Below are 15,637 nucleotides of genomic sequence, written 5' to 3'. Positions count from 1 at the left end.
TGGGTGTACACCCTCCTAGATCCTTGCTACCGGGACAGCATACAAAGGCTCATACCAACATTGAACCGGGAGCGTAAACTGCGGGAGTACGAAGAGTCACTGGTGCAGTCCATAATGTTTTCCATTCCACCCGACAGCATTGTTGCTAGTGCTTTACAAAGCAGCTCTGTGCGTCGAGGCAGTGGAGGAAACTGCACAAAGAGGGAGCAGAGGCAGCGCCGCAGCACAAGGCAAGACCACTATGGCCCAAATGTGGCAAAGTTTTGTGTGTCCACCACAATTGTCTACACCATCAGCGACGCCTCGAGTCAGCAGGAGGCAACGCTTCCGTCAGATGGTGTCAGACTACATGTCTTGCCCTGTCACTGTCCTCCCAGATGGCTCTTCCCCCTTCAAGTTTTGGGTCTCTAAGCTGGATACATGGCCAGAGCTTAGCCAGTATGCATTGGAGGTGCTGGCTTGCCCTGCTGCCAGTGTATTATCGGAACGCGTCTTTAGTGCCGCAGGTGGTGTACTAACAGACCGTCGCACGCGACTATCTTCCGATAATGTTGACCGGCTGACTTTTCTGAAAATGAACAAGGCCTGGATCTCCAAAGACTTTGCCATTCCTCTTACAGACTAAATTAGTGGTTGGCAACTGTATCCAGGTCTGCTGGTGTGTTCATTTTTCTACCACCTGAACTATAATCCCTGTGCTTCAACACAGCCAGTTGTCGCTACTATTTCCCCTGGCCTCCAACCCCGCCATCTACATCTCTGAAGTGGCGTCAGCACAATCTACACTTGTTCCTGTGTTCCTGTGGCTCAGTCCCATCAGTTTATCCCCTGATGTGTGTCCGACAAGGTCTCCTGCTCTGTCCACATTCCCATAACCAGTAGTGGGAATGAGGACAGAGCTGGCGAACTTGCAGGACAAACATCAGGGGATAAACTGACGGGACTGAGCACCAGTAACACAGGAACAAGTGTAGATTGTGCTGACGCTACTTCAGAGATGTAGCTGGCGGGGTTGGAGGCCAGGGTAAATAGTAGAGACAGTGGAGCCAGAGGCCTAAGTGGAGCATGGTTAGAATCAGTAGTAGTCAACAACCTCCATAAAAACCGCTGCCCATTGGCCTCTGCATGCGGCATGCGTAATCCTGGGCTCCAACAGCGTCAGTTGGTGTTCAGAAGTGTCGTCTCCACAGAGCCAAACACATTCGTTCAAGTGTTAGTGGGGTTCAGCACTGCCAGCTGTTCCCCTGCTGTGGAGATGGCAAGTCTCCTGCTGCCTACACCTGCCAAAAGCAACAGGCCCCAGCCTGCTCCTCGCCTAATCCTGGGCTCCAACAGCGTCAGTTGGTGTTCAGAAGTGTCGTCTCCACAGAGCCAAACACATTCGTTCAAGTGTTAGTGGGGTTCAGCACTGCCAGCTGTTCCCCTGCTGTGGAGATGGCAAGTCTCCTGCTGCCTACACCTGCCAAAATCCAGTAGGCCCCAGCCTGCTCCACGCCTGATCCTGGGCTCCAACAGCGTCAGTTGGTGTTCAGAAGTGTCGTCTCCACAGAGCCAAACACATTCGTTCAAGTGTTAGTGGGGTTCAGCACTGCCAGCTGTTCCCCTGCTGTGGAGATGGCCGTCTCTCCTGCTGTCTCCGCATTCCAAAAACAGTAGGCCCCTGCCTACACCCTCCTATTTCCTGGGCTTCAACACAGCCAGTTGTAGCTCAGAAGTGCCGTCCACACGGAAAGAGACACTTGCTGCCGTGTCTCAGTGGGGTTCAGTAACGGCAGCTGTTCCCCTGCTGTGTGGATGGCAGTCTCTCCTGCTGTCTCTGCATTCCAAAGACAGTAGGCCTCTGCCTACACCCTCCTATTTTCTGGGCTTCAACACAGCCAGTTGTAGCTCGGAAGTGCTGTCCACACGGAAAGAGACACTTGCTCCCGTGTTTCAGTGGGGTTCAGTAACGCCAGCTGTTCCCCTGCTGTGTGGATGGCAGTATCTCCTGCTGTCTCCGCATTCCAAAGACAGTAGGCCTCTGCCTACACCCTCCTATTTCCTGGGCTTCAACACAGCCAGTTGTAGCTCGGAAGTGCCGTCCACACGGAAAGAGACACTTGCTCCCGTGTTTCAGTGGGGTTCAGTAACGCCAGCTGTTCCCCTGCTGTGTGGAAGGCAGTCTCTCCTGCTGTCTCCGCATTCCAAAGACAGTAGGCCTCTGCCTACACCCTCCTTTTTCCTGGGCTTCAACACAGCCAGTTGTAGCTCGGAAGTGCCGTCCACACGGAAAGAGACACTTGCTGCCGTGTCTCAGTGGGGTTCAGTAACTCAAGCTGTTCCCCTGCTGTGTGGATGGCAGTCTCTCCTGCTGTCTCCGCATTCCAAAGACAGTAGGCCTCTGCCTACACCCTCCTATTTCCTGGGCTTCAACACAGCCAGTTGTAGCTCGGAAGTGCCGTCCACACGGAAAGAGACCCTTGCTCCCGTGTTTCAGTGGGGTTCAGTAACGCCAGCTGTTCCCCTGCTGTGTGGATGGCAGTCTCCCCTGCTGTCTCCGCATTCCAAAGACAGTAGGCCTCTGCCTACACCCTCCTATTTCCTGGGCTTCAACACAGCCAGTTGTAGCTCGGAAGTGCCGTCCACACGGAAAGAGACACTTGCTCCCGTGTCTCAGTGGGGTTCAGTAACTCAAGCTGTTCCCCTGCTCTGTGGATGGCAGTCTCTCCTGCTGTCTCCGCATTCCAAAGACAGTAGGCCTCTGCCTACACACTCCTATTTCCTGGGCTTCAACACAGCCAGTTGTATCTCGGAAGTGCCGTCCACACGGAAAGAGACACTTGCTCCCGTGTCTCAGTGGGGTTCAGTAACGCCAGCTGTTCCCCTGCTGTGTGGATGGCAGTCTCTCCTGCTGTCTCCGCATTCCAAAGACAGTAGGCCTCTGCCTACACCCTCCTATTTCCTGGGCTTCAACACAGCCAGTTGTAGCTCGGAAGTGCCGTCCACACGGAAAGAGACACTTGCTCCCGTGTCTCAGTGGGGTTCAGTAACTCAAGCTGTTCCCCTGCTGTGTGGATGGCAGTCTCTCCTGCTGTCTCCGCATTCCAAAGACAGTAGGCCTCTGCCTACACCCTCCTATTTCCTGGGCTTCAACACAGCCAGTTGTAGCTCGGAAGTGCCGTCCACACGGAAAGAGACACTTGCTCCCGTGTCTCAGTGGGGTTCAGTAACGCCAGCTGTTCCCCTGCTGTGTGGATGGCAGTATCTCCTGCTGTCTCCGCATTCCAAAGACAGTAGGCCTCTGCCTACACCCTCCTATTTCCTGGGCTTCAACACAGCCAGTTGTAGCTCGGAAGTGCCGTCCACACGGAAAGAGACACTTGCTCCCGTGTCTCAGTGGGGTTCAGTAACGCCAGCTGTTCCCCTGCTGTGTGGATGGCAGTCTCTCCTGCTGTCTCCGCATTCCAAAGACAGTAGGCCTCTGCCTACACCCTCCTATTTCCTGGGCTTCAACACAGCCAGTTGTTGCTCGGAAGTGCCGTCTTCACAGAGTAAAACACTAGCTCCTGTGTTTGTGGGGTTCAGTAACGTCAGCTGTTCCCCTGCTGTTTTGATGGCAATCTGTCCTGCTGCCTCCCATTTGACAGCACATCAGGCCTCAGCCTGCTAAGTGCTTGTCCCTGGGCTCCAACATCGCCAGTTGCTGCTCATAACTGACTTTGGCATGGGTACTCCCTCCTGCCCAGCTTGGTTCCAGCCCTGCCTGCTGTTTCCGGGAAGTGTCAATGTCAGTTTGCCACCCCAAGTTGCCATGTCGTGTTGCGGTTGGGTTAGCCGAGGCTAGGGTGCCAGCAGTTGAGGTGCTTCCTATGTGGACTGCGGGCTCTGGTAAGAAAGGCTTGTTCCGTAGTGCCAGTAGGACAAGCACCCCCTGTAGGACTGTGTGATTCGGTAACTGCGGCCAGCTTGCGGCATGCCAACTTTGCTTTTCAGGGGTAACTTCAGCTGCCCCTCCGGGTTCCAGCACCGTCAGCTGGTTCTCGGCAGAGCCTTTGGCCTAGGTGCCTCCATCTCGGTATCCGAGTTCCGGCAACGTCTGCTGGTCCTTGGTAGTGCTTTGTAGCACAGGTACCTCCTGCTTAGTAACCGTGTTCCAGCACCGTCAGCTGGTCCTCGGTTGTGCCATTGGCTCTTATTCCTTCTGCTGCCCCTCCGGGTGCCAGCACTGTCAGCTGGTCCTCGCTATTTCCATTTGCTCTTGCAGCTTATGCTACCCGTCCGGGTTCCAGCACCGTCAGCTGGTTCTCGTCAGAGCCTTTGGCCTAGGTGCCTCCATCTCGGTATCTGAGTTCCGGCAACGTCTGCTGGTCCTTGGTAGTGCTTTGTAGCACAGGTACCTCCTGCTTAGTAACCGGGTTCCAGCACCGTCAGCTGGTCCTCGGTAGTGCCATTGGCTCTTGTTCCTTCTGCTGCCCCTCCGGGTGCCAGTACCGTCAGCTGGTTCAAGAGGACAAAGAACACCACCAAGATGCAGAACAACAAGAGAGAGAAGACAAAGAAGCATAAAAAAAACAAAGCAGAAGAACATTAAGCATAAGACTAATACTCTGAGCAAATGATATTATCTTATTTATAAGCAGAAGAAGACTAAGCAGTGTATGAGGGTGAGTCCGTTCCTCCTCGTGGTGCCCCTGGAAAAGGCCTGCTGCTGCAGGCCAAACTGAACGTGGACAAATCCTGTTGTAAATCTTTTGTGACAGGCAGAACGGAAGGTGTAAACTTCTAACTTTTCTAGATAACAACTACAGGAATGCCTGACACAAATAAGAATATGATGAAGAAGAATAAGAAGAAGATGAAGAAGTTGAATATGTAGAATAATAATTGTTGAATAAGAAGAATATGAAGAATGTAAGAAAAGGAAGAAGAAGAAGAATGTAAAAAAAGGAAGTAGAAGAATTTAAAAAAAGGAAGAAGAAGAAGAATGTAAAAAAAGGAATAAGAAGATGAATGTAAAAAAAGGAAGAAGAAGAATGTAAAAAAAGGAAGAAGAAGAATGTAAAAAAGGAATAAGAAGAAGAAGAAGAAGAAGAAGGTAAAAAAAGGAATAATAAGAAGAAGAAGAAGGTAAAAAAAGGAAGAAGAATAAGAAAGAAGAAGAAAGAAGAAGAAGACATACATGTCTGGCAAAATATAAATGAGGCTAACATAGTCAATATCTTTGTAACTCCTAACGTCTTTAAAAAAAAAGTTTAATTCCTGCTATTCCATTTGATTGGGCTAAACCTCTATGGCTTTAATGTCTCCTCCACCTCCCACAATACATTCTACATTATTCTTAGTTGTTTTTCTTCATGTTGAATTAACCTACAAGGAAAGAAAGGGTTTTTTTTAATTCCGATATTTTGGCCCCATTGACTTGCATTGGTTCCCGGTATCGGAATCGGCGATACCGATACTTTTTTTTAAGATCGGCCGATCCATTCCGATCCGATATTTTCAAGTATCGGCTGGTATCGCTCAACTCTACTTGTCTCACAGGTTATTTTATGCAGTAAGTATTTGCCTTGTATCCAAGCATTGATCTGTGAAGTATTTTTTCTGGTCCTTACACTATCTTGTTGGAATTCTTACTAGAAGTAAATAATTGCAGCTTTGAGAACTGATCGGACTTGTGTTCTTTTCATTAGACCTTACATATTTGAGTTTTTGAGCAAAATGGGGAATGCCCTCAAACTGACCAGGGCCACCCATTATTATGTGGGGTTTACATATTCGCACCATTTTAGGTCTGGAAAATTTCCGATTTCCAGGATAATTAAAAGAAAAAAAATCAGCACCGTCTCAGTAAATGTGGGACCGTTGGTAATCATAGACATACACAGAACTACTCTGTACCTCAGAAGTTTGAGATTCCTCCAGTAAATATAGATCCCTCTCCGAAATAGCATCATTGGAAAATTAGCTTCAGCATTTCTAATGAGATTGACCGCCATTCTGGATATCGACCTATCTGATTTGTCACATGACAGTAATCTTGGCGATCGTATACTCCAGTTCATTGCCTTAACAGGTTCTCTATGGGATATCCAGAAATCTTGATGTGTTCAGGCTTTGGAGTTGTCAAACATTGTATTATGCCATCTCAGCATCCGATCTCGTTATTAACACTGACTGGACTGGTATGTCATTCAGGTCTAACCTGGAGGTGACATCACTTTGTCCAAAGAGCAAAAACGCAGTGTACGGCAATAAGCAAACAAGTGTCTCCCGGGACAGAAGGAGGTTCCCTAAAGCAAATATATCCATCATATTTACATAGTGCAGCCCCACACGGCATCTGCTCGCCGATAGGCAGAAAAATCTGAAACACCGAGAATGACTCAGTGCTCAGCGCTTACTTCCGGGCAGCGGGCTTGGTGCTTAGGATCTTTTTTTTTTTTTTTTGAGTGATTGAGATCTCTGGACCTGGATTCCCACTGATCTGCAGTAAAGGAAAGTTTGGGAAAAAAATATAGGCACCCTGTGCAAAACTATTTCCTGTGAGTGTATTTTACAATTTGAGAGCATAAACAGCGTCATCCATGCTCATGAGGCTCTTTCTGGTATTGCAGCTCTTGAAAAAAATAAAAATCACTCTGTTTCTGGAGAAAAAGGAATAGAAGTAATATTAGTTTATTTACTGCAGCCATTCTGGCAAAAGTAGCCAAATTTTGAGTTTCAGAAGAGCTGGATTCTGAAGGAGTTGTCCTGGATTAGAAAATCATTCCTATTCTTTTGCCAAAATAGTGCCACCACTGTCTCCTGGTTGTGACTGGTATTACAGCTCAACCATATTCACTTTAATAAACACAAGCCATGGATTTTCTAGCCCCTTTTTATAATGGCTGGGAAGCAGGCCTAGTGATGAGCTTTATGTCTTGACGCTGGAAGGTACAGAGGTACCCAGAGATGAATATTGGGAGTGAGGAGGTAAGTATACAGGCAGATGTCTTTGCGTTAATTTAATTAATAATGGAGATTTTTTTTTAAATTTTCGCATTCAATAAAAATTGTACTGGGAGGTTCAATACACCATGATGAGCCGGATGCAGTAGTTGAGTTCTATACCCTAAAAGGCAACACAGTATTAAATATATTGTCCAACCAGCGATTCCTTCTATGCATATTATATTCAATGTAGCAAACTAGAAATCATAGGTGCCGTCACCTTTAGCCCCACCGTGTTGATCTTTTATCTCATTCTTGCAAGTTTAAGGCACACATTAGATAAAAGTTGACTGAACCCACAGATTTTGGTGGAATTAGTTTACCATTTACAGGGGGCATCCTGACTATCCAGGCAGTCACAATCCACTATAGTACCCCTGGAAAAAAATAACTTACTTATTAAAAGCAGACAGGAGAGCAGGAATCTCTCCTGTCGGTGTGCTGTGCATGTGAGACATCATAGCAGCTAGTCTACACCCACTAGCTCAGAGACAACTGAAAATTCAGAAGAAATTGAGTCAAATAATAGCCATAAATAGTGTTACTCCTCATGTACACTCAGGACAGCTTATTTTAAAAGTCACCTGAAATGAACGACACACTTTAGGCTGCGGAAACACAGTGACTTCCAACATTGATATTTCAATAGGTGCCATGTAATGCTTCATTTCTCCTGTGGAGGTGTGGTCAGGTTCTCTCTTATGGCTCATACTCACTTGTGAGAGACTCGCACAAGAATCTCTCGCATGAAAACCTGACACTGCCGCTGGCACTGGGACCGGAGCATGCGGCTACATGTATTTCTATGCAGCCGCACGCTCCAGTATGAGCCCTTAGACCGAAGCTGATCACAGTGGGTTTCCTGTGATGATTTTATGATCATTGGACACTTGACTAAAGCCCTTAGGGTGTGTGCACACTCTGCGGATTCTGCTGCGGATCCGCAGTGGTTTTGGTCCTGCGGTGTACAGTACCATTATAACCTATGTAAAATGAAATCCGCTGTGCACACGGTGTGGAATTTTCCGTTCTGTTTATCTAGGGTTTCAAATCTGCAGCATGTCAATTCTTTTTGCGGATTCCGCTGCGGTTTGGCACCTGCTTCATGGCAGGTGTCAAAACGCAGGGGAAAATCGCCGGCTAAGCCGCAGAAAAACTGCAGATAACTGCGGATTTACATGCGGTTTTCATCAAATCCGCGTGGAAAATTCCACAGAGTAATCCGCAGCTTGTGCACACACCCTAAAAGGCCAAGTTCACATGTCCAATATTCTTCCATTCTAAGAACTCCAGCAGCAATTTTGCTGTCAAAATCGTCGTACAGATACAACTTTTATGTCCGCCTGAGAAAAACGGATTTCAACTGGATCCATTTTGTTTTTTACACTGAAGTCTATGGAAAATGATCCGTTAATTAGCCATCTGTTTTTCCGCCATTTGAAAAGGATCAGTTTTTTAATTACTTGACCTGGAAAAATAAATATTTCACATATAAAACTGAACATGTGAACTTTCATGTAATCATCAATTCGAAAGTGATCCAGTAAGCAGTCACCTGAAGAATGAGTGAGACCGGCTCTGAAACGCGTTGTTGGAAGAAATACTTGTCTGTATCCACTGACCTCCCTGATACTGACAGGATTCATTAAGACCACAGATTTTATTTATTTATTTATTTATTAGTAAGCAAAAAAAGGATCCTTTTCATATTGGAGAAAAATGGATGACTATTTAACGGATCCGTTTTCCATACGATTCAATGTTAAAGAAACAGATCCAGTTGAAATCATTGTTTTTTAGGTGGACAAAAAAGTTGTGTCTACACAATGGACTGCTGCTGGATCCAATCCAATGGATGATTACTGGACATGTGAACTTAGCCTAAGGGTATGTGTACACGGTGTCTTTTAGAAGCTGCTGGATTTTTTTTTTTTTAAATCAAATACGTTTATATTTTTAAAAAATTGCAAAATACGCTAGAGGTGTTTTTCCTAAAGCATCTTTTTAGGTCTTTTTATGTTCTTTTTTCATATAAGTTTTGTTGCTTTTTTTTATCCCCTTTCCAGGCAGATTCCAGGCGATGTCACCCTGAAATAGAAGCTGTGTGCACATACTCTAATTCATTTTTGCTGCGCGGATACAAAAAGTGAGTAAGATTTGTAACTTTACCTGGCCCGATGTGTTGTATCAGCGGCATTCCTTTACCTGTGACTCAGCGTCGTCTGGATGGACACAGGCTGAGTGCTGTTATCTCTCAGGGTTGTCATCACTGCATGTATTTGTATTAGGTAATATGCTTGCCGTGTGCTCCGTCCATTTCAAAATAATACGAATTTTTGCCTAAATTACTCAGTGCAAAATTATTTAGTTCCCGGCCCTTATTTACATGACCTGCAGACCATGAGCCGGGGTCGCCCAAGTCCCCACCTCGGAGGTTGTATATAAGAGCCCTCCTCAGATGAGCAGCATTACACCTCCCGAGAGAGACCCAGACTCAGCAGCATGCTTCTGGCCACCACTATTCTCCTCCTTGTCTTACTATGTCTGGTCTGGACAATATGGATAAAAGGAAATCCTAAGGATGGGCTACATCTGCCTCCAGGACCTCGTCCTCTCCCAGTGATCGGGAACATCCTCCAAATCAAACCTCAAGAGTTTTTGCTCTCACTCCAGCAGGTAAATAATGGGGGATACTAGTTATGCAGAAATTGTAAAAGTTCTAAAAAAAAATTTGTTTTTTAAGTAGATGTCACTTTAAATGATATAGATATAAAGGGAAATTATTTTTAATTATTTTCTGTAAAATGCATTTTTTTTTATAAAACTAAGTTTTGCAGTTGGATATTATTGCAAATTTTTCTCCCGTTCACCTTTCACTTTCTAGCTGCAGAAGTTAACTGAGAATCAGTCAGAGAGGTCCTTCTGACAGGAGAGTATAGACAGTTGCATCTCACAAAATTAGAATATCATCAAAAAGTTAATTTATTTCAGTTCTTCAATACAAAAAGTGAAACTCATATATAGAGTCATTGCAAACTGAGTGATGTATTTCACGTGTTTATTTCTGTTAATGTTGATGATTATGGCTTACAGCCAATGAAAACCCAAAAGTCATTATCTCAGTAAATTATCATACTTTATAACACCAGCTTGAAAAATGATTTTAAAATCCAAAATGTTGGCCTACTGAAATGTATGTTCAGTAAATGCACTCAATACTTGGTCGGGGTTCCTTTTGCATCAATTACTGCATCAATGCGGCGTTGCATGGAGGCGATACCCCACGTCTAGTGAGATTGTTCCCCAAATTCAAGACTGTGTGACTTGATCTACAACAGTTGCGGCGTATACAATGTTGGACTAGGGTGCAAGGGAACATTAGTAGTCAACTCCAAGGAGACTTTTCACCTACAAGCAAATGTGACATTTTCCTCATTCACAAATTTACATAACATTGGACTGGGTAGATTGTGAAATGAATAAGATGTTGGCTTTGCCTGTACTTATAGATTCAAGTATATAATGCCAAGTACTGCTCATATAAGAGGGTGGTGGTGCACTCTTGCACAGGAGACCATCAGAGAATTCTTCTGTTCTCCTTTGGGCCAGTCTAAGCCTGGACATATATAATAGTTTTAGGTACATTACGAATTTGTGTTTGTTCATTTAATTTTTTTCACAGTTCCAGAGAAAATATGGCCCAATATTTACTATATATTTGGGATCTCGCCCAACTGTGGTGCTTTGTGGATATGATGCGGTAAAAGATGCCTTAATAGACAATAAGGATGTATTCAGTGGAAGAGGGAAGATGCCAGTGCCTGAATATGTGCTGAAGGGATATGGTAAGATGTCCTATCTTTAGTTGTCCTTATGACCAATTTATACTTCTTATATTTAGGAAACTCAACTGAGTATTCTCTCTTCTAGGAATTGTTGGCAGCAATGGAGATCGTTGGAAGCAGATGAGACGCTTTGCACTTACCACCCTTAGAAACTTTGGGATGGGTAAGAGGAGCATAGAAGAAAGAATCCAGGAAGAGGCCCAGTTTCTAGTAGAGGAATTCAGCAAAACTGAAGGTGGAAAAAAATTTCACATGCATATGGGTCTCCTATATCATGCAGCTAGAGATTCTTGTTATTGTCAGAGTGATGAAAGCCAAAGGAAAATCTGATCCAAATGTGTAGACAGAAAATAGGGGAGTTGGGGTCCAAGAGATGTTTAAAGTTAGACATTCCACGGTTCAAGTCATCATGGCATCGAGGAATTAATCGGGATAATTGTGAGGTAGACAACTGGGTCATAAGACAAAATGTTGATCCATAAAAATGCACCAGGGCAGTATCACATGGATACAATAGATAGCACAGGTGATAGGAGATTGGGATTCAAACAAGACATCAGGAACATATAAGAATCTCAGAAGTCATCTCATAATTAATCTGATGACTAGTTGCAAGCAATTGAATAGTTAGTCAGACCACCTACTTGGGCCACAGGAGGATGAGTCAAAATGGCTCCTGCACCACTCATCATCTCAGTCTGGTTGGCTAGAAGAAAGTGGTGGCACCTGACAGAGATATTCAGCATTGAATCGATGATAAGAGAATAAATAATAATAGTTATGGTCATCAAGCCAGGAAGGGAATGTTTTGGTACCAGACTCCATGATATCTTAGAAGAGGACTACCCAAAAGACTCTTCCCCATTAATTAAGTCTACATACATTTATACTGTATTTCATTTTATATATTGTATATATGGCTGCTGTTTAACAGCCTAACATGTGGCGACAGGTTGCTTTTAAATGTGCCAATATGGTTTTAATCTCCAACCCACAAATTTGTTGAAGGTTCCCATGTCCTCCAAAGTATCTTCTATTTAGATTACCCAACAGTGAGAAATCTAGACTCCTTACAATGCTATAAAAAATATCGGACAAATCTAGCTCAATTTCCTGTTGTTCGAAACAAAATAGTAATTGCTAAATCATTCTTCATAAATAAGTTAACATTCAATAAAGTACTACAAGCAGGCCGTATGTTGTAGGGTCAACTGAAAGAAGAAGAGAGAGTGTAGGAGTAATCTTTACTAGATAATATACCGTAAGTAAAATTTCTCTTTTCTTCCTCCATAGGGGAACTGTTTGACCCAACTTTTTTCTTTAGTTGTGCCGTATCCAACATTATCTGCTCTGTCTTACTTGGCAAGAGGTTTAGTTACAAAGATGAACGATTTTTGTCTCTTCTTAAGAATATCACCGGGGCTGTTCGATTCATGAATTCTGTTTTTGGTTTAGTGAGTACCGCTTTTTACATTTATTTAGTACTTACCTCTCAAAATGATTTTTCACTAACTTAACCAATTTTATTATTTTAGCTTTTCTTCTACTTGCATGGACTTATGCGCCACATTCCTGGCCCTCACCAGAAAGGTATTCAGCATCTGTTCGACCTCAAAGCATTCATCCAAGAGGAGGTGGAGGAAAGTGTGAACACCCTTAACATTAACTCTACACGACATTTTATTGATTGCTTTCTGGTAAAGATGCAACAGGTGAAAATACAATAAATATTTTCTTGTTTTTAGGGATTTGTTGAGAATTTTATTTAGACTCCACTAGACAGTATTAATGCATTGTAAAATACATATATTCTGTGAAAGGCTCATTCAAGACTAGAGATGTTACATGATGGTTGTTGTATCAGATTATTCTAAAATCCACATACATAAACCTTCCACACATCCTGCTTACTAGACATGATTCTCTAATATTTCTTTTTACAGGAAAAGCAAAAACCAACCTCAGAATTTCATAATGAGAATCTTGTAGGATCGTCAATGAACTTGTTCTTTGCTGGGACAGAGACTACCAGTACTACCCTACGATATGGCTTTCTCGCGCTACTAAAATATCCTGAAATTCAAGGTACAAAACCTAAGGGCATAGCTACGCTTAGATTGCTATACAGGCTTGAAGACAATTTTATACAACCTAAGAATTGCTTTATACCTTCACCATTCATTGATTATTGAGTGCTCACTGTTAATTATACAACCCTGTCGTGAACAATTATACCTTCTCACCATTTCACAAACATTTCCCTTTCGTAATTTTGATGCCCAATTAACTTCAAATATTTATTCAATTTAGCAAAAATCCAAGATGAAATTGACCACGTGATTGGTGACCGTCAGCCATCAGCAGAAGATCGAACCAACATGCCATACACTGAAGCTGTAATCTGTGAGATCCAGAGGTTCAGTGATATAGTTCCAATGGGGGTTCCCCACTCTACAACAGAGGACGTCTTATTTCGAGATTATACGATTCCAAAGGTAAAAGTCTGAGATAAGATAAAGAAAGGATGGAGGATAGAGTATTAGCTATTCTCTGAAGGGTACACCATGTCTGGGCTGTGTGATTGTTATACACATTGCCACCAAACATATGCCACAGATGTCTGCAACTGTCTGCATGTGACTCCAATTGTCTACAGAGTATTTCCCAACCTATGCACTTGGACATAAAATCTAAGCATAATGTGAAAAATATTTTCAGATAAAGAACTTAACCTCATTTTTAATCTTGGACTTTCAGGGCACAAATGTGTTTCCGTTATTGACTACTGTACTAAAGGACCCTGAACAGTTTCCACAACCTGAGCTCTTCTCTCCGGATCGGTTCCTGGATGATAAAGGGGCAGTGAAGAAACAAGCAGCTTTTATGCCGTTCTCTGCAGGTAAAATAAATATTTTGTGAAGAATCATTATCTTGAAAAACCACTCGTTTGTTTGGAAGGTCAAAACGGAGTCTTTAATTTTGGGTCGCGAATTGACTGACTAATTACCATCTACAAACAATCCATAATTTATATAGAATAAAAAAATGTTAGAGTTGGAATGAACCTCCAGGCTCCTCTAAACTATCTCATCCTCTGTTTGAATATTTCCATTGAAGGAGAACTCTCCATCTCTCGTGGCAACCTGTTCCACTCATTGATCACGCTCATTGTCAAAAAAAATTCTAATATCTAATCTGTATCGTCTCTATAAACACTCCCAGATCCTTTATCCATTCCTCGTAGGATATAGTTTGCAGTTCGCTCACTAGCCTGGTCACTCTTTTCTTTTTTAAAATATTGAAATATGGTGCCCAAGAACTGGACACAGTTTTCCAGATGAGGTCTGGAATTAATTTTCATTTAAAAAAAAGTTGAGAAGCTGAGAAATGTTCTAAATTGTAATTTTTTTTTGTAGGAAGACGAATATGTATAGGAGAAGGTTTAGCTCGAATGGAACTTTTCCTGTTCCTGACCACACTCCTCCAGAAGTTCACCCTGACCACAGTGGTGCCCACAGATGACTTGGACTTGAGTCCTGAGTTTAGCAGTTCTGGCCATCTGCCCCGTTCTTACAAAATGTCTGCAATTCCTCGTCACTGACATCTTGATGTGTGTATATGTATATATGTTTATATCAATTATCATTTTTTATATATGATACTAACTAGAAATTCACAACTGTATTTATAGTAAGAGACTTTTGTAATATTATAGATGAGAAGAATGTTATGTAAAACTCTCCCGCAGTTATGTTCCAGTTTCATGCAACCTTAAGCAAGTAGCAAGAAATCACAATCCGCTTCTCCTTTTGTGACTTGTGTGTTGCGTTAGTAACACCTTTCTGGTTGCAACACGACCCCATCACTTTCGTTAAGGTTCAATATAGCATTGGCATCTTTGGCCGCTCTTTGTGTTTAATTTCCAAAGTCACTGTGTTGTCCTAAACGTGTTTACTTATTTTTTTTATTTTTGCTTTTTTTATTATTACTTTAAAACCAAGGACAAACTCATTTTTTAAAGATTTTTTTTAATCACATTCAGAAATTATATTAATTTTAGCATTAAAATTTTTATTGTGATACAGTGTGTTTCATTGTTAACTTTGCATCCATATTTAGGTCAGGCTTTTGTGAAAAAATGGTTGTAAAAAAGAAAACAGTGTATAAGTGAACTGTGTATATAATAACGTCCACAATTGGAAATCCATTTATTTATTATGTGCAGAAAGAATTGAAAAAAATGTTTATTATTTTATTGCAATAAATTTGTTTTTGCTTGAAACATTTGTAGTTTTTAAATTAATCTATTTACTGATATACTGGTAAAATAATAATAGAGCAATGTAAACTTAGATGCTGCCATCTTACATACCTCCCAAGCTTTTAATGAACATTTTAAAGGGAACCTGTCACGTCCCCAAATGCTATTAACCTGTAAATATGGGGTTAATCTGCAATTTAATAGCGTTACTGAATGTGTGGCTACTGCGAGGAAATTAACTTTATTCCTTCCAGAAGCCACTGGCTTTCAGCCATGAAGGCGTGCACAGATTGGCTACAGTCACAGCTCAGTACACAAGGAGTGATGGCTGTGTGCATGCATTGGCACTGTGATTGGCAGCCGGTTCTGCATTACTGAGCAGGCTGTCAGTCAAAGTGCCAGGGCACCACACTGGCATTCCTGTATATGAGAAATCTGCGACTGCTTGGAAAAATAAAGTTAATGTTCTCTCGGGTGCCATACTTTAAGCCCGGCAACCAATATTAACCTGCAGATTAACCCCATCATATCAGAAGGTTAATAGCGTTGTCTGACTTGACAA

The 15,637-nt window shown here is 42.9% G+C and overlaps 1 protein-coding gene across 1 annotated transcript; it reads left to right on the top strand.

Annotated features, from left to right (window-relative positions):
• Window positions 1–9,165: 9,165 nt before the first annotated feature.
• LOC141051696 (cytochrome P450 2B11-like) lies at window positions 9,166–14,887 on the top strand. Its single transcript, XM_073548689.1, has 9 exons — window positions 9,166–9,645; window positions 10,652–10,814; window positions 10,900–11,049; window positions 12,108–12,268; window positions 12,350–12,526; window positions 12,758–12,899; window positions 13,125–13,309; window positions 13,572–13,713; window positions 14,231–14,887. Exons 1-9 carry the CDS (start codon window positions 9,472–9,474, stop codon window positions 14,413–14,415), a joined length of 1,479 nt encoding a protein of 492 aa, XP_073404790.1. The 5' UTR covers window positions 9,166–9,471; the 3' UTR covers window positions 14,416–14,887.
• Window positions 14,888–15,637: the final 750 nt, after the last annotated feature.

This window comes from Dendrobates tinctorius, unplaced genomic scaffold (genome assembly GCF_039654945.1).
Source record: "Dendrobates tinctorius isolate UK_male_01 unplaced genomic scaffold, ASM3965494v1 ptg000158l, whole genome shotgun sequence".
Lineage (NCBI taxonomy): Eukaryota > Metazoa > Chordata > Amphibia > Anura > Dendrobatidae > Dendrobates > Dendrobates tinctorius.
This window is presented reverse-complemented; position numbering and strand designations above follow the sequence as displayed.

What these genes read in the sequence shown, in the direction of transcription:
- LOC141051696 (XM_073548689.1), top strand. Translation starts at nt 9,472, where the DNA reads ATGCTTCTGGCCACCACTATTCTCCTCCTTGTCTTACTATGTCTGGTC. An exon ending in TTTTGCTCTCACTCCAGCAG is followed by an intron (nt 9,646 to 10,651) that starts GTAAATAATGGG and finishes TTTTTTTCACAG; the next exon opens with TTCCAGAGAAAATATGGCCC. An exon ending in TTTTATGCCGTTCTCTGCAG is followed by an intron (nt 13,714 to 14,230) that starts GTAAAATAAATA and finishes TTTTTTTTGTAG; the next exon opens with GAAGACGAATATGTATAGGA.